The sequence below is a fragment of the Equus przewalskii genome, chromosome 10 (assembly GCF_037783145.1).
Source record: "Equus przewalskii isolate Varuska chromosome 10, EquPr2, whole genome shotgun sequence".
Classification (NCBI taxonomy): Eukaryota; Metazoa; Chordata; class Mammalia; order Perissodactyla; family Equidae; genus Equus; species Equus przewalskii.
This window is the reverse complement of record NC_091840.1, coordinates 58,202,660-58,221,913: the sequence shown is the minus strand read 5'-3', so window position 1 is coordinate 58,221,913 and position 19,254 is coordinate 58,202,660. Positions and strand designations below refer to the sequence as shown.

General features: G+C 44.3%; 1 protein-coding gene across 10 annotated transcripts in view; it reads left to right on the top strand.

The window, feature by feature from the left end:
• SPECC1 (sperm antigen with calponin homology and coiled-coil domains 1) overlaps window positions 1–19,254 on the top strand; it is a 283,955-nt gene that overhangs the window by 227,563 nt on the left and 37,138 nt on the right. For all 10 annotated transcript variants that reach the window (XR_011523688.1, XR_011523689.1, XM_070563540.1 and 7 more), the window contains one exon: window positions 910–1,012. Coding sequence is in view for 8 of the 10 variants with exons in the window: in XM_070563540.1 (XP_070419641.1) it covers window positions 910–1,012 (103 nt within the window). In the remaining 2 variants the exon portion in view is untranslated. The remainder of the gene's footprint in view (window positions 1–909; window positions 1,013–19,254) is intronic.

Genomic DNA, 19,254 nt, shown 5'->3' with positions numbered 1-19,254 from the left:
AAGTGCTGCATGAACAGCCTCATGTCTGTGCCCTGATGACACACGTGTAGGAGTGAACCCTATTACTCTTCGGCTGCCGCCTGCTGCAGCTGATGCCTCAAAGCTGCACCGCCCTTCGCTCGCTCTGTGCCTGCGCTCCTGTGGGAGGTGTCGGGAAGCCGAGGGCTGCTCCATATGCCGCAGGGGTACAATTCACCATGGAAGGACCTGTGTGATCTTCACTCCTGTTTTAGTGTTTGGCTGATTTTAGCTAGCATAAAAATTCACAGAGACGTCTATGGAAAATTGAGGATGGAGCACGTAAACTCTTGCTCTTGGAATGCCAAGGTATTAATTGGTAAAATCACTTCAACTTTGGCTAATCAGGTGTTCAGAATTGGGTTAATGTACCGCAAACTGAAGAGTATAGGTATCACTTTTGGAATGTGCAAAGCCCCTCTTTTGAGTTATTTTTACTGATTTTTGCCCTCATCACTGCTCCCATCACCCCTGTAAGCAGCCAGCCTGGTATAATACACTCTTCCAATCTACCTTTTATATGTTTTTTAGATACAGGTGTAGCATTGAACCGTGTAGAGTGTTTTTTCTGTAGATTTCTTATTTCAAATGACACTGTACTTAAGTAAATAAATAAAAGGCTAGATGGATGGAGCAACAGATATTAAAAAAACAAATAAATAAACCTCTCCCCGGACTTCTGATAGCCACGTAGCACAATTTAATATTTCTTTCATACCACAAGACATAATAAAAATATATTGTTAATGTGACTAATTTGGTTGTTTCTGCAGAATCTCACTGAATAAACCTAGACTTTTGCTTTTCTAGTCTAGTTATTTATTTCTTGTTTATTCGAGGGCTCTGAAACTTAGCATCTGCTCTTTACTCTGTGCTCTTCTTTCTGACTAGTGTGGAAAGAAGAGATCCTCTGGCTGCCTTGGCCCGGGAATATGGAGGCTCCAAGCGCAATGCTCTGCTGAAGTGGTGCCAGAAGAAGACAGAAGGTTATGCAGTAAGTGACAGACAGCCACCTTCCACCCAGCTGTGTGTGGTAGTCCTGTGCCTGTACGTGTGCGTGTGTGCAAGTGCTTAGGTGGGCCCGTGCGTATAATTGTCATCTTTCCGTTCTCCTAGGCAGGGCTGCCAGGTAGGGTTTGCAATCTGTGCACAGCACAAAGGCACCCAGACAAAGAGGCCAGTGGGAAGCCAGTTTGCACTCATCCAGCAAAGCGTGTACCTGAATGCAGGCCTGCATCTCCTCCTGGAAGGGGTGCCTTTTCTCTGCTCAGAAGAGACATAAACCCCCTAAGCAGTGTACCCAACAGGCTGCTTCAACCCAAGGAGTCAGCTTTTGCTAAATCATCCTCCTAAAGAGGGGCCTTCTTCTAATTTGCATAAAGCCCCCACGTAGATGGGCCTTCAGAATTTTTCTTTCTGTTACTTTAAGAGTTGTTTGCGTTTAGTTTAAGAGTTTCGGTTTACCTGGACAGTATTTGTTTTCTGTAAAGATTAGATGAGGAAGTAATACCTGATATAAGTTTAAGCTTTTTTGTTATGAAATATCATGCACAAAGATAAAAGTGCACCACATATAAAAATGATAGTTTCATGAAGTATCGTGAAGTGAAAACCTATGCAGTCACTACTCACTTCTGTAGAGTGTCACCAGTCCCCCCAGACCTTTCATATGACTTTGAATCATAGCCCCGCACTACTCCCAGAGAGAACTCTCGTCCTCACTTCTTTTCCTTACAGTATCTATAAAAGTGTGCATCCCCATGTGCCGTGGTAGTTTTGCTTGCATTTGAGCTTTATAGCAATGGAATAAAAACCTGTAATATTTGCATCTGGCTTTTGTCACACAGTATTTGTAAGATTTGTCCATGTTGCATGTAGCTATAGTTTGTTCATTTTCTTTACCATTTAGTAATCTGTTGTATGACCACACCATTATTTATGTATCCATTCTATTGTTGATGGACACTTGAGTTATTTCCAGTTTGGGGCTCTTATACATAGTGCTGGAATGTTCTTGCACATGTCTCTTGGAACACGGATGTACACATTCCTGCTGGATCTACACCTAGAAATGGAGTTACTGGGCGTAGGGTAAGCCTGTGTTCAGTGTAGCAGATAGCACCAGGTTCCTGAAGCAGTCCTGCAGTTTACTCCCACCAGCACTTTACCAGAGACCTGGTTCTCTGTGTTCTCATCGGCACTCGGTATTGTCAGACTTTTTACTCCTGGTCGTGTGGATAAGTGTGTTTTAGTGTGTCGGTAGCTCACTGAGGCGTGATTTGCATTTCCCTGCTGGCTCACGAGGTTGACGCCTCTTCACGTGCTAATGGAACATCTGGATGGTCTCTCTGGGGAGGCGCCTGCTCAGGTTTTTCAACTGTTTTTAAAATCAGATTGTCTTTCTTTTCCTTGCTGCTTTCAGGAGTTCTTATATATTCTGGATACAGGTCCTCTGTCAAAGAGATGTATTAAAAACACCTTCTCCCAGTGTGGCTTCAGTTTTTATGCTTTTGTGGAACAAACTCAATTAAGTCTAATCTATCAGTCTTTTCTCTAATGGTTAGTGCATTTTGTTCTTGTTTAAGAATCTTTGTCTATTCCAAGGTCATGACAATGTTTTCCTGTTTCCTTCTAGAAGTTTGATTTTTTTTACCTTTCCCATGAAATAGACACCCTCTCTAAAATTGCCAACTCCCGCTCCAGTCTCCTTACTCAGGCCCAGCTTTCCCATACCTTTACCCCATTTTGCTGAAAGTTCTGAAGCTGCTGGCACCACAATGCTCCTTTCCCAACCTCAAACTTTTGAGGGTGGCGGAGACAGAGAAAGAAAGAAACAAGTAGGGGAACAGGGCCGCAGCCAAGAGCCAGCCCAGATAGTTAAGAAGCAGAGCTGGGGTTCTCTTTGTAATAACGCAGTCAGGTGTTCTAAAATCAGAATGACCCAAGGATATTAGTGTCTTGTATCTTTGACATTACCTTCTTTTTATATTCTGTTAAAAAAGGAAAAAGAAAAATTAGTCAGGTTAATGACCAATAATAGAGGATCCCACAGTACAGACTTGCTTCTGACCCATTGGGTTTTCTTTTAGCTGTTCTGTCCACCCTCTGCTTCATCCCACTCTAAAAGTTGAAACCATCCCGTAAAGGGAAGGCCATCTCAGTAACTACATACTCAGCATGTCAGCCATACTGCTGAGGAAATGGAAAAGAACAAGAAGTCAAGGAGAGAAGGCTGATTACAGGAGGTTTTAGGGTAAAGGAAATAGGAATGGTAACAGAAAATTGAAGATTAAAAGGAGGAGTCGGCCAGGAATGAAGTCTTGACAATGGCTGAGCCACATGTGGTCACTGATGGTTGACCGCACTGTCATTTCCCCACCTGATGGAAATGGAGAGAGGGAAGTGCTAGAATGGATGTGAAAAGACAATTAAAATTGTAATTGAAGAAGTTGGCCCTTTTAGATTAATGTTGTTGTGATTAGATTGCAGGAAGAATTATACAGTAAGATATTTCCAGTCCGAAGAGCAAGAATATTTCCTGCTGTAGTGATTTTGTTTTGTTTTGTGACGATCTTGAACTAGTTTTCAAAGCATCTTACAATTGATGAAACCAAAAACTCATTTTGCCTAAAGAGTACTTTTCATTCATTGTTAAATCCCTGTAAATTTAGAGAGAGATAAATATAAATCATATGTCTGATGTATTGACTTTCCACAAATACCCTCTGTCTAGACCTGCTTGTCTGAGACGCCTCTTAAGCCTCTAAAGCTTGTTCTCTCCAACCTAGGAAGCCAAAAGTAAATTGTAGAAAACTCAGATGGCTCATGGTCTTTTGAAAAGCAATAGCTTTGTGTATTTTGACTTAAAATAACTTTCTTTTTACCCCATCAAAGTATAGTGTGATAGTCAAAACTCTTCACGTGATAATTCAATGAATTTTTATCAAGGGGCCTATTTAGTGCCAGGTAATGTTTCAGGTGCTGGGAAATCAGCAGTGAATGAAACAGGCAAAATATCTGCTCTCATGGAACTTATATTCTCAAGGGAGTGGCAATAATTGCAATGAAAAAGTAGAATGTGTACTATATTAGAAGGTGGTCTGTACTATGGGAGAAATAAAGCAGGGAGGGAGGACTGAGGCTGTTGGATATGTGGATTTCAATGCAAAGGTTGGGGAGGTGACATTTGAGCCATGGCTCACCTCACCTGAAGAAGGTGAGAACGTTTGTGTTTTCACCAGGGTTTATCTCATACCAAGTACTAGGCTTGGGAAGGTGAGAGAGAGGAGCTGATCACTTTAGTGACTACATCAGTAGCAGTGTAAGTAATATGAGGTGGCCACTCCAGTGTTGCAGCACTGAAAAGTTAACCTAGCAGGCCGGGCCCACTCCTGAGCCCAGGTCCAGCTTTTTGGTGTCTTGAGGAAGCTGTGGAATTGAGATCGAGTGGAAGAACGTGAGCAAGCACTCGTTGTGGAGCTTGAAACGGCTCTCATCAGAGGAGACTCTTCCAGACGTTCTGCTCAACTCAGATTTCCTTGGATCTTTTTTGGAAAAAGTCAGACTTTCAGGAAGGCCCTGCAAATTACTCTCAGTCCCCAGGCTTGGTGCTTGTTACGCCTGCTAGCTATATCCCAAGCCAGGGGTGGACCTGACCCATGGAACCAACACAACTCCCTTTCTTAATCTGCTTTTAGTTCCTTCTTTGGGGTTATGACAGAGGTTTGCATCTCTAATGTGGTTACCAGTACGGGTTCTAAAGGGGCAGAAAGCCAAGGTGGTGGACATGATGGGCTGAATTCTGAAAATGACCTCCAGTGACCCTCGTCCTTGTATAGTTTCCTTCCTATGTATGGCAAAAGGGGGATTATTCAGGTAGACTGAACACAGGCAATTTTAAAAGCCTGAGCCATTTAAAAGGCGCAGGTTTTCTGTGAAGCCTAAGAAGGACTTGATGCACTGTTTGTTGGTGGTTTTGAAGGTGGAGGGGGCACATGAGAAGGAGCTGATAGCCAGCGAGGAAACCAGGACTTTCTAGCTTTAGTGTGCTGAGGTCCTACCCAGAAAACGCCATGGGGGGCGCCCTGCAGTTTTGGGGTGGACAGTGACAAGGTTGGTGCTACAGGATCCTCTGTCATTTCTCTCCCTGTCCTGACGCCCTCAGACCTCAGCTAGGCCAAGGAAGGTCCGTTTGCTTCGCCTTCTTCCTTTCCTTGGCTGAGGGACCCTAGCCTCAAACGTGTGGCATTCGGCCCTAAATCTCTGCAAAGACCTTGTACTTCCCAAGAAGTATGACTAAGTGCGGCCATACCACGCCTCCGCAGGTGGCACCTTGGCTGTGTTCCTAGGGCCCTGCTGTGCCTGGGACAGGAATCACCTGACACTAGTGGTTTATTTGGTTGAGGGCATAGGTGGGGATTACCGGCATCTCATCTACCTCTCAAAAGCTAGAATCCATAACTTTTAGCAAGTTTTAAAGGCCTCAGATTTCAAGTGTCAAATTAAAACATTAGAGCAGTATTGTAGTAGGAAGAAAGAAGTATGTAAAGTGATACCCAAGGTTCACCTTACGGGAAACAGGATTTGAAAATAGTTTGGCTAGAAATGACCAAGTATTTTTATTGCTTTCAAAGTCACTGTATTACTTTTCTATGCTGTGTAACAAGTAACCGCAGACTCAGTGACTTGAAACACCACCTGTTTATGAGCATGGAGTTCCTGTAGGTCAGAAGTCCAGCAGCACATGCTGGGTTCCCAGCTCAGGGTCCCACACGCTGAAATCCAGGTCTCAGCTGGGCAGCGTTCTTGCCCGAGGCTCCGAGGAAGAGTCCGCCTTCAGGGTCATTCCGGTTGGAGGCGGGTTCCTTGTGTTTGTAAGACTGAGGCTCCCATTTTCTTGCTGGGTGTGAGCCAGGGGTCCCACTCAGCACCTGAAGGCAGCTCTCAGGTCCTTTCAGCTTGGCCCCCTTCAACTTCAAACCCGGCGACGCATCCCCCTCCAATTCGCACTTTGAATCTGACTTTCTCCTCTGCCTCCAGCCTGTAAAAATTCTGCTTTAAACACCTCAGGTGATGAGGTTAGGCCCGCCCAGATACTCTTCTTGTCTTAGCACCAATTCATTAGCAAGCTTAATTACGTCTGCCAAATCCCTTTTGCCATGTAACATAGCACGATCATGGGAGAAACACCAGGGGCCACATCATGGGGGTGTCTTAGAATTCTCCGCCCAGCCACGGTTCTCAGTGCTGACTGCACGTTCAATCACCTAGGGAGCTTTTGTAAAATACCTGTGCCTGGGCCCCACTCTAGATCTCAGGGACTCAAAACCGCCCACCCAGGGGCCCAGGCACCAGGGGATTCTACTGTGCAGGCAGCATTGAGAGCCTTGGATCTAACAGTCACACCTGTGCCTGAGAGAACCTTTATGGTTCTGTATCTCAAGTTGCCAAGAGCCTGCGTGCTATAAAAAATTAGAAACACAATGGACATGAACAATGGAAACACTAATGGCCTGAAGAAGAAAAGACCAGCACTGGTTTATCATCCAGGAAAAGTAAATAACCTGACCCTAAGGAAGAAACTATGGGATTCTCTCTGTTAACTTATGACCCCAGGAACTCCACTCTATTAGTTCTGTTGCTGCAAATTAACTACAAATTTAGCAGCTTAAACAACATCCACTTATGATCAGCTCACTGTTTGGTAGGTCAGAGTCCTGGCGAGCTCGGCTGGATTCTCTGTTTCAGATTTTAGGGTGTCAGCTGGGCTGGCTCTTCCCTGGGACAGAATCCGTTTCCAGGGTCACCCAGGGTATTGGCAGAAATCACCCTTATAAATTTGCACTATGACCTTGACCGCATCACCAGTGTCAGCCACATAGTCCAGGGCACAGCAGGGCCATAGGAACCCAGCCAAGGTGCCGCCTGTGAGAGTGTGGGGTGGCTGCGCCTAGTCGTGCTTCTTGGGAAGTATGAGGACTTTGCAGAGATTTGGGGCCGAATTCCACACGTTCATCAGAGTGTGGTACAGGCCATGGTCCCTCAGCCAAGGGAAAGCAGAAGGTGCAGCAAACTGACCGTCCTGGGCCTAGCTGAGGTCTGAGGGCATCATCTGGACAGGGAGAGAAACAGCAAAGGACCCTGCAGCACCAAACTCATCACCGTGGACTCCAAAACTGCAGGGCGCCCCCCGTGGCGTTTCCTGGGTGTCTGCAGGCCTCAGCACGCTAAAGCTTTAATGCTAGAAATTCCCATTTGGTTCACAGACACCGTGGGGAATGAGGTTCCATAGTTGGATTTGGATTTGGTGGAAGTACTGCTTCTTTCAAACCTTCTACAAGGCTGGGCCTGATGATTTTAGAGCCTTCTGACAAACAACAAAAACCTACCCCGCACACATGGGGAGCGAGCGGTGGGTTATTTATCTCAAGGCTCTTGCCTTGAGTGTACGTTAACTGCTTAAGTGGACATTCATTTTCTTTTTTTTTTTTAAATTTATTTCCTTTTTCTCCCCAAAGCCCCCTAGTACATAGTTGTATATTTTAGTTGTGAGTCCTTCTAGTTGTGGCATGTGGGACGTCACCTCAGCAGGGCTTGATGAGCGGTGCCATGTCCGTGCCCAGGATCCAAACCAGCAAAGCCCTGGGCCGCGGAAGCGGAGAGGGTGAACTTAACCACTTGGCCACAGGGCCGGCCCCAGATATTCATTTTCTTATCACATATTCTACATATTAGATGTAAATGCTATTTCCTTTAACAAGCTTTGTTGTCATAGTATACTTCATGGTTAAGGCTTAATTCCAGAGAAATTAAACCAGAAAATTGTGGTGAATAGTTGAATAGCCCAGGGAGCGTCTTCCTCCTTCTGGGGAAGCTGAACAGAGTAACTGAGTTCGGACGAAGACTGGAACCTCCATGGGTCTGAACTCAAGTGAGACCTCTGCCCTTCCTGACCAGTGCTCCTCTTCCTGGCGCTCTGTGGTCACTGGCGCATGAGTATCGTCTAACTGTCTCTTTTTCATCTTACCTTTACTAAGATAATTTCAGTAAGGTAATTTAGTGAGAAAATTTAATTGTCAACAAGATTGTTTCTTCCCGAATCATCCCGTCGCATTGCAGTATGATTCACGTTATCTTTTAATTTTGACGGCTGCGTCAAAGTGTGAGGGGCTTATCATTTTACTTCGCAAGCCCTGGCCAGAGGAGAGAGGTGCCGAGCCCTCACGGGCCCCTGGTTGAGGCTGTAGAGACAGCGGTGGTGAAGAACTGACGCTGCTGTGTCTTAGGAGCAGTGTTGCCTCAGGCTGAGGCCAGCAGCGTCAGGACGGGCCCCCGCAGCTTCGGTTTAGGGCAGTTTCTGGGGGACATCGTAGGCATACTTCCAGCCCTGAGCTGAGACACACAGGCGGGTGAGTGCTGATCACGGAATGACCGGACTAGTTTTAGTCCAAGGTTGGGTGGGGTCACTGAACTAATTTTATTCATACATACACTCAACAAATATATGCTGAACACCTGCTGGATACTGTGCTCAGCAACCAGTTCTAGACAGTCGACAAAGTGGCACAGGCAACAAAGAAAGAGAGGAGAAGGAGCAGAGGAATAGGCCCAAGGGCTGGGCAGAGAATGAAGCAGGACTCCCGGTGCAGGGTGACTGGGGGCGCTCTGGATCGGGAAGGCCTGTCTGAGTAAGTGATGTGTGTGCTCTGACCAGAATGACGGGAAGAGCAGCCCTGTGGAGGCGGGGTGGAAGGAATCCCAGCTGGAGGGAACAGTGAGCGCATGGGGTTGGGCAAGAAGGAGCCTGCTGTGCTGGAGGAACAGAGCGCAGGCCTGCATGGCTGGTGGCGGAGGGCGAGGTGCTGGGTGTCTGGGGCTGAGCCTGGAGAGTGGAACATCCGGATCGTGGTTCATTTGAGTGGGAATGGGGCTCCAGGCTTGTGGGTGGGAGTTGAGGCGCAGAAAGAGCAATGGTAACGTCCTTGCTGAGTCCCAGCTGGAGAGTGGTTACGCTTGAAGCCCTCACACCGTTGCACGGCGGCCCCTGGATTCCTCGCTTGTCTCTGAGGGAATTAAAGTGATCATCCTGCTTTCCCAGAGTCATGAAAATCTCTGTACCACAGGCTCTGGCGACCATCTGTGGCTTTAGATCCTTGAGCTCAATATACTAAACTCCATGTAATTAAAATGTTCTTTTAATCTCTAACAAGCATTGTAAATAGTTATAAATAGCCAAAAATATTAAAATTGTTTTTGAAACTAAGTGTTAAAATTGTTCCATCTCACTTGTATGCAAAGAAATACAAATGAGATACCATTTCTTTGCTTACCCTACTGGAAGATTTTTTTAAATGATGAAATGGTCAAAATGAGAATTCTGTTCTATACTCCCTTGGTGGGAGTATAGATGAATACTGCCTTTTGGAAGGGAAATTTAGCAATACATTGCTAAATTAAAGGGCAAGTGAGTATCCCTTTAACGTAGAAATTGTGTTTCTAGGTATTTATTTCAAGGAAATAACATGGATGCCTATGAAGATATAATTTCAAGCAACTTTATTATAGTTTTATTTATGTAAAATTATTTTAAAAGAACTGGAAGTGATACAAGTTTCTAACAATAGGAAACCAAATTATGGTAGATGTGTACAATGGAATATTATAAAGCCCTTAAAAGTCATGCTTTGGGCAAAGATATTTAAAAGCACTGGAAAAAATGTGCATTGTACATTAAGTCAGAAATCAGATTTCAGGGGCCGGCGGGGTGGTACAGCAGTTAAGCTCACACCTTCCTCTTCGGCAGCCTGGGGTTCACTGGTTCAGATCCTGGGTGCGGACATGGTACCGCTTGGCACACCATGCTGTGGTAGGCGTCCCACATATAAAGTAGAGGAAGGTGGGCACGAATGTTAGCTCAGGGCCAGTCTTCCTCAGCAAAAAGAGAAGGATTGGCAGCAGATGTTAGCTCAACGCTAATCTTCCTTAAAAATAAAAATCAGATTCCAAAACAGTCTGTTAAGTATGATTCCAATTCTGTAAAAAGAAATTTATACAAATAGTAACAATGGTTATCTCTGGGTAAATATTTAAAATTTATTCCTACTTTGCTGTAGTATTTTCATTTTCTACAATTAACATGTAAATTTTTAACAGAAAAAATTCATTTAAAAAATTTCGTCCTTTTAAAGGAAAAAAAGCCAGATGCAAGAGACCACCTATTATCTGATTCCATTTATATGACATATCTGGTGTAGGCAGTTTCACAGCCAGAGAGTAGATGAGTGGTTGCCAGTGGTTGGGGGGAGGGAGGCTAGGCCGTGACTGGGCACAGGCTTTCTCTCGGGGTGATGAAAATGTTCTGGAGAGGGGCGGCCCCGTGGCCGAGTGGTTAAGTTCATGCACTCTGCTACGGCGGCCCAGGGTTTCTCTGGTTCCGATCCTGGGCGCAGATATGGCACCGCTCATCGGGCCATGTTGAGGCGGCGTCCCACATGCCACAACTAGAAGGACCCACAACTAAAATATACAACTATATACTGGGGGGATTGGGGAGAAAAAGCAGAAAGGAAAAAAAAAGAAAAAAAGTGTTCTGGAATTAGATAGTGGTGGTGGTTGCACAACCTTGTCAGTATACTAAAAGCTACTGAATTATACATTTTAAAAGGGTCAACTTTATGGTATGTGAATTATATGTCAATAAAGCTATCATTTATTTTTAAAAAGGGCAGTTAGAAGAGCTGAAGTAGGGGGATGAAGGAGATGGTGAATAAGGGGTGGGTAGGAATGGGCTAGAAAACTGGTGTTTAAGTTATAAATCTTATCAAACTATAACTTTAAAAAACATATTCATGTATTACATCATATACTAAAAAGTAATTGAAATAAAACAATAAAGTAAAACATGCAAGATGTTGGTATTCTAGTTTGTATTTGGGAGGTAAGGTTCACAGGTATTTACTTTATGATTACGATTCATAACCCAACTATATTCTTTGTATTGAACGTTACGTTATGACATATAATTTCAGGGTGAAAGTCTGAGGGGAAAGACCATAAAGATGTATTACAGTCAATAATTAAACCAGATCCTTCCTGAGAAAAATTTTAAAGCGAAAGAAGAGAACACCTAAGGAATGACTGTCTAAGGAAGGGGCTCAAGGAGCCTGCAGAGTAAGGTTCCATGCCCTCCCTGTGCCACTCCAAAGCCGTGTGACAGTTAACAAGTCAATTTAAAAAAATTGTCTTTTGGGGCCGGGCCCCATGACCAAGTGATTGGGTCCCCCGCTCCACTTCAGCAGCCAAGGGTTTCGCTGGTTTGAATCCTGGGTGCGGACATGGCACCTCTCATCAGGCCACACTGAGGCAGCGTCCCACATGCCACAACTACAAGGACCCACAACTAAAAATATACAACTACGTACTGGAGGACTTTGGGAGAAAAAGGAAAAATAAAATCTTTTAAAAAAAATTGTCAGGGCCGGCCGCGTGGCTGAGAGGTTAAGTTCCAGCGCTCCGCTTCGGTGGCCCAGGGTTCCACCGGTTCAGATCCTGGGCGCAGACATGGCACTGCTCATGAGGCCACGCTGGGGCGGCGTCCCACATAGCATATCTAGAAGTACCCACAACTAAAATATATACAACTGTTTACTGGGGGGCTTTGGGGAGAAAAAGGAAAAAATAAAATCTTTTTTTAAAAATTGTCTTTTTAAATTAAAATATAAACATAAAAAACTGATAAAACGTTTTTCATAAAAATGGTGCTTTTCCAAATGGTGTACCTAAAATTTCCTTACCCTGAATTGCATGTAGTATAACTCTGAGTTTTCTCATTTTGGCCTGACCCCGTCTTATTTTTTTTAAAGATAGTAAAACTGGACATTTTATATCATCAAAGCTTTTGCCATTTGAAGTAGTAATAATGTAGGTCTGATCTTGTTACGCTACATTTAAGTTTCTACTCAGATCTGTGATCAGCCAGCTTCAGCCCAGGGGTCAAATCCAGCCCACCACGTTTTTTATCAAGTTTTATGGGAACGCAGCATACCCTTCATTTACATATCGCCCATAGTGGCTTTGGTGCTACAGTGGCAGAGTTGAGTAGTTGCAACAGAGCCCTTTTGGCTGTATGATGTACAAATTGAAATTATTTCCTATCTGGCCCTTTACAGAAGAAGTTAGCCGACCCCTCCTTGGGATAAAGATGCACACAAGTGTCTCCTGTTGTTCGATTCATATTTGGTTCTTGCAGTTCAGATAGCAGGAAGCAAGTAGTCAGATGGCAAGAGACTGACTTGAAAATTTATCTGAATCTGTTCAGTTTCCAAATTTGTTTTGCAAGAGTTCAGCTAGCAAGGAAGTAGCTCATAGCTGTGCTCTCATGAAGGCACAAATAGACATCTTTGAACCTGTTTTTAACCTATTAGCTAGTAGGTACATAATCTTCTCTGTTAGAGAAAAAAGCAACCTTCGTGCTGTCCAAAACAAATCTTATTTTGCATCTGGAGAGAACCACCCGCATTTATCGGCAACTTCTGTTTTTCTGTCTCTGAGTTCCCACAGATAAGCACTGACGTATGCTTATCCAATGGCAAGCAGCCTGTGCTGTATCAGGCCATTTGGGGCTCTATTTGTTGTTTTCTTTTTTGAGACAGGTCTCTTGAGGGCCTCGTGCACAACTCAAAGAACGTAAAATGCTTTGATTTATTTATTGTCATTAGAGTGGTTCTTTTCCTGACTTCATTATAAAGATAGAGTCTCAGAAAGTGAATGTCATGATTGGCTTCTCCTCTGTTGAGGCCCCTTTTCACCCAGTGTCTCTGCTTCTGCAGCTGTGTGTGGAACATGGTGATTGTGAAGACATTTTAAATGGCACGAGGCGTTGTCCTACAACCTGAGGCAACAGTAGAATTTGTTTGGGAGATAGAGGAAAGGCTTTATTTCCCAAGTTGTGGTAGACACTCAGTCCAGCTCTTGGCAACCCTATTTCCAGTTGGTTTTATCTCATGAGCCAGCATGCTTAGGAACTCCCTTTCTTCCTCTCAGTTGTGTGTGCATGCCAGGTGTTTGAGATTTTGAGTAATAAAAATGATTTCTGAACAAAAATATCAAATCAAATGAAAGAGTGTAAAGAAACCTGTGGGATTGCATGGCAGGTTGGGGGACTTCTCCCACCTTCCTCTACGAGAGTACAGAAGCAGCCGTGACCACCCTCATCCCTGCTGCTGGGTCCAAGAGAGGGCACCCAATCCAAGCCAGGCCAGTCAGCCTCTTCCCAGGAGTTTTGGGACTGGAATTGAGAGAAACGTTATAATACAGGACTCAGATGCTGTTGGCAGCTATGTTTTTGCCACTGTGCAGAAGAGTGAAGGTAACAGGCCTGAGATGGCTGTGGTTACAAAGGCTGCTTGCAAGGGTGGCCTTGACTGGGGTCTGGTAACTTGGGTTCCAGAAGGGTTCCCACAGTTCCCAGAGGAACCCAATAAGAGATAAGAGAGGCTCACTGTGCCTACACAGTTGGTACAAACACTGGTTTATGCTGAACACCAGCTTTCCTTCTGGGAGTCTGGAGTTTTGGTACGTGCTAGGCAGAGCGCACCCACGTGACCAGCCCCTGGTATAAAAACCCTGGGTGCCGAGTCTCCAGCGAGCTTCCCTGTAGACGCCATTTCACGTCTGTTGTCACAGCTCATTGCTGGAGGAAGTAAACACGTGACTCCACGGGGAGAGGACTCTTGAAGCTTGTGTCTGGTCTCTCCAGACTTTGCCTCGTGGCTTTCCCCTTTGCTGGTGTTGCTTTGTGTCCCTTCATTGTGATAGATCTGGGCACAGCTGTGAATGGGACTGTGTGCTGGGTGCCGTGAGTCCTCCTGGCGATCACTGAGCTTGAGGTGGAGGTGGTCTTTGAGACCCCCGACATGTCCGCAGTGACCAGGGAAGAAGTGGAAGAAACCTTTCTAGAGACAGAAAATTAAATGAATACACGGGTGGAAGACCAGATAATAAAACAGAGCGATGTGACTCCTTCCAGTCTCCCCGTTCCAGATGCCTCTCCAGGCTCGGCAGCATCCCTGTGGAAATCCTTAGTTTCTGTGAAACATTAAAATCCTTAAACAGACTTCACCTTTTCTTAAATTAGCTCCATTTGGGTTTTGTTGCTTAAGAGTTCTGGCTCATATAGAAGGATCGTAATTGATCTCTTTGCTTCCGCATTTTCTAAATATTTGGCACTAAGCATTTGTTCCTTTTGTTATTAGAAATAAATGGTATTTGATTTATTCCTTATTTGTATTTTTCCAATTTAAAAAATGAATCATAATTCTTGTAAAAAAAAAAAAAAAGCAAAAATATTATGTTTGTGTCTAAACAGTGACATAACTCCTACCCCATTGCTTAGTTCTACCCTCTAAAAGTATTTTTTGATAACAATTTGATATTTTTTCTTTAAATCAAGGTTTCTCAGTCTTGGCACTATTGATATTTTGGAACAAAAAATTCTTTGTTGTGGGGGCTGTCCTGTGCATTGTAGGATTTTTTTGGGGGGAGCAGGGGGTGAGGAAGATTGGCCCTGAGCCAACATCTATTGCCAGTCTTCTTCTCTTTGCTTGAGAAAGATTGTCCCTGAGCTAACATCTGTGCCAGTCTTCATCTATTTCATATGTGGGACTCTGCCACAGCATGGCTTAATGACCGATGTATAGGTCCATGCCTGGGATCTGAACCCGTGGGCTGCCAAAGCGGAGCACGTGAACTCAACCACTATGCTACCAGGCCGGCCCCCATTGTAGGATTTTAACAGCATCCCTGACCTCTACCCACTAGATGTCACAGCACTCTCCCAGTTGTGACAACTAAAAATGTCTCCAGACATTGACAAATGTCTCCAAACAGGAGAGAGTGGGGACAAGATTGCCCCTGGTTGAGAACCACTACTTTAAATATGTACACTTATTTTACAAAAATAGAGTGAGATTTCCATAGTGTAGTGGTCATCACATTCGCCTCACAAAAAGGGAATCATATATCGATCTGTGATGAATGTTTTCAGTTGATATACTCTGGCCATCTTTCAGGTAGTACCTGTGGGGCTACTTTATTGTTTTTAGCCCCTGCATAGATTTTCATTGTATGCATAAGCCATACTTCAGTCTCCTATTGGTGGACCTTAAAGTTGCTTGCAACCTGAATTTCACAGAGTTCTTTGCTGTAGACCCTTGAATCCACTCCAGCTGTTTTAAGCAGAAAGGAATTTATTAAGTAAGGGTATACATACCTCACAGAATTGTTGGAAGTATTAAAGAAACATACTCTAGGCTGAAATTCTAGGCATAACTCCCAAATTCTACATATTAGAAGAGACCTGCCAGGGGAGCTATATCCATGATCAGGAAGATGCGAAATCGGGAACCTGCCACTGGAGTTATTGGCTCCAGAATCAGAAGCCTCTGCTGTATATGGACTAGTGGACGCACCAAACTTACCTCTTTCCCCACGTGCCAGTTCTCAATCCATCTCATGCAAATGCCTGTGATTGACACATCCTGAACCCCAGCTGCAAGAGTGTCTCGGAAACGTACTTTTCAACTTTCCGGCTCCTAGAAAGGTATAGGTGATTGTTACCATCCTCCACGCCCCAGCTCAGCCATAGCCTTCAAGATGGCGGCCAGCATTCCGGCTGCAGCTTGCTAGCGCCAGAGGGAACCATACAGACCTTGTTCTCCAAGAGTTGTGGTGGTGCATTTTGACCTCTCTGGTGGTTACCTAAAGGATTGGTTCAAGAGCTTGCCTTTGTTTTGCCTGCATAGGAACTTCCCCAGGGCAGAGGTGGCTTCCCAGGCAGCATTTGTCAAAAGCGCTGAAAGGCAGAGGTATAAACCGCTGCCTCCTGAGTCGAGTAACAATTGGGGCAAGCAAAGAGGGACTGAAAAGCCTGAGCAGAGTCTGAGGAAGGAGGTATGTAGGGGATTACGGGCTGTGAAAAGTTCCCATGTAGTCCATAGAGTGTAGAATTACACATGCTCAGAAGACCGGACAAGACCCTAAGCTCCGACCTCTGCTGACCTTCAGGCCCCTCAGAGCAGGAAGTGAAGGCTGAGGCCGCGGTGTAAGCTCTGAAGGAGCACCTCATCAGAGAGCCAACCTGCAAAGACTGGCACAGGTTGTTTTCCAGGCCTTTAAGGAAATCTGTCAAGTCACTAGCTAACCGCGAAACTACCTGAACAGAGGCTTCAGTGGCCACTCTCGACAAAGAATACAGACTTTACAGTTAGTTCAGATAAGTCTCTGAACAAACAAGCAAGCACCACAAACAGTAACAACAAGCCCTGGGGAGGGGGGAGAGCTGCTGTCCAGAGCTGTCACGTTATAATAATCAGAACGTCCAGTTTTAAACAAAAAATTACAGGTATGTAGAGAAGCAAGAAAGTTTGGCCCATTCACAATAGGCCCAGACACTGGACTTACAAGACAAAGACTTTAAACCAACTGTCTTAAATATGCTCAGAGAGCTCAAGGAAACCACAGACAAAGAACTAAAGGAAATCAGAAAAAGGATTTATGAACAAAATGAGGATTACCAACGGGGCCAGCCTGGTGGCATAGTGGTTAAGTTCATGTGCTCCACTTTGGCGGCCCAGGGTTCTCTGGTTCAGATCTCAGGCACAGACCTACACACTGCTTATCAAGCCATGCTGTAGCAGGCATCCCACATATAAAATAGAAGAAGGGCACAGATGTTAGCTCAGGGCCAATCTTCCTCAGCAAAAAGAGGAGGATTGGTGGCTGGCAAATGTTGACTCAGGGTTAATCTTCCTCAAAAAAAAAAAAGATTATCAACAAAGAGATAAAAGTATAAAAAGAGACCAAATTCTGGAGCTCAAAAGTACTATAACTGGAATCAAAATTTTGACAATTATTAACAAATGTGAAGAAATCGCAGCCCTCCTACGTTGCTGGTGTGCATGTAAAATGATGCAGCCACTATGGAAAAGTTTCACCACTCCTCAATAAGTTAAACATAGATTTACCCTATGATCCAGCAATTCCACTCTTAGATATATACCCCAAAGGATTGAAAACAGGAGTTCAAACAGATATTGTACACAAATGTTCAGAGCATCATCATCACAATAGCCAGAAGGTGGAAACAACTGGAATGCCCACCCGCTGATGAATGGATAAAGGAAATGTGGTATATCCTTACAGTTGACTATTATTCAGCCAAAAAATGGGATGAAATACTGACACATGCTGCAACCTGCATGTGCCTTAAAAGCATTACGCTATGTGAAAGAAGCCAGAGGCAAAATGCCACATATTGTATGATTCTATTTATATGAAATACCCAGAATAGGAAAGTCCACAGAAACAGAAAAATTGTTGCCAGGGGCACTAGGAAGTGACTGCTTAACGGGTACAGGGCTTCCTACTGGGGTGGTGAAAACGTTCTGGAACTCGACAGTGGTGATGGTTGAACAACGTTGTGAATGTACTAAAAGCCACTGAATTGTACACTTTAAAATGGTTTAAGTGGTGAGTTTTGTGTTATGTGAATTTTACTCCCCCCAAAAAATAGTGCCATGATGACGAACATGATTTACCATGTGCGTTTATACTTGTGCTAAATTTTTGTAAAATAAATTCCTAGAAGTAAAATTGCTTGTGAAAGGGTACGTTACACTCTCACTTTTGATAGACGTTATCAGACTGCTCTCCTGTGGGCTTATTCCAGTTTGCCCTCCTGTACAGAGTGCACGAGCGTGCCTGTTTCCTCCCGCCTTCTCCAGGACTGGAGATAGGTACTCTGTTCGTCTTTTCCAGTCTCAGAGGAAAAAATGGCATTCCTTTTCATTTTTCACTACTGGAGCAAGCTGACACCTTTCGTCAGTTTGCTAGTCATTTATCTTTCTTCTTTGAAATACTAGTAGAGTTGCTTTGCCTCTTCTAGTCGTGTGTTCCTCTTTTTTCCTGAAAATATATGAGAGCTCTCTTTGTTTTTGTTTTTTTTATTTTTATCAAAGTTATACATGCCCATAATAAAATCTCTGCGTCTTCGTCAGCCTGGCTGCTGTAACAGAATGCCGCAGACTGGGGGCTTACACAGTGGAAATCTGTTTCACTGGAAGTCCAAAATCAAAGTGCCAGCCGATTTGGTTCCTGATGAGGTCTCTCTTCCTGGCTTCAGACAGCTGCCTTTTTGCTGTCTCCTCACATGGCGAGAGACAGACAGACAGACAGACACTCATCAGGAGGACCCCACTCTCACGTCCTCTCTAAATCGAATCACTTCCCAAAGGCCCTGTCTCCACTGCCTCCACATACCATCACATTGGAGGTTGGGGCTTCAACATACGACCTTTTGGGGGTGGGGGGAGGGTGCATGACACACGAAACACACAATTCAACCCGTAGCAGTCTAGAAAGATCTTTATGAGACCATTAGAGCTCTATTTTCCTCTCCCAAGTCAAGCACTTCTGCCTCACGTAGCTGGTTCTTTTGGAATTGATCTCCACATTTCTAAGTAGCGTACTTATACTTCCCTTTCTTGTTTTTTATTTTACGTGTTATATCTGATCTCTTACTGTGACAGATGAGGGTTTGTGTTTTCACGCTGCCCGTACTTCCTGTCTTCCCGTTCTCCCAATATAGTTGTATGTATTTGGAGTTTACATTAAGATGATGTAAATGTTATTCTTAGGTAAGCCATGTAGTAGTATGTATAACATTGTTACTTTTCTGCACATTTTGTTTTCCTTGTTTATAATTATCTTTCTATTTCTTTGTTTACGTTAGTTTTCTATGCAGTTATCACTAATTCAGTCCAAACTCTTATGAAATGTCTCTGTCCATCGTACATGTCAGGAACCCCACGTTTTCCCCTGAGGAGATCTCTCCTGGAGCCTCTGACCCCTTCGCGCACGGCTCGTCCTCTGCACCTGCTGTGCTGCTGTCAAGCTGGAGTCGCCCTTGACTGCCATCTTTGCCTCTCGCTGTTTGTGATCTCTGTGCTGTGTCCTTTTTCTTTTTTTGTCCTGTTTTCGTTTTGGTTCCTCCGGTATCTTCCTGGGGAAGGGTTCATGGAAGGTAGAACTTTATGACCTTGCGTCATTGTTTTCCCCTGACACTTGATGATTTCATTGGGTGTAGAATTTGAGGCCATGAAATATTTCCCTTTGTATGTCATGTTTTTTCACTCCAGAAGCTTGTAGGAGCTTCTGGTTGTCCTAGCATTTTAAAATCTC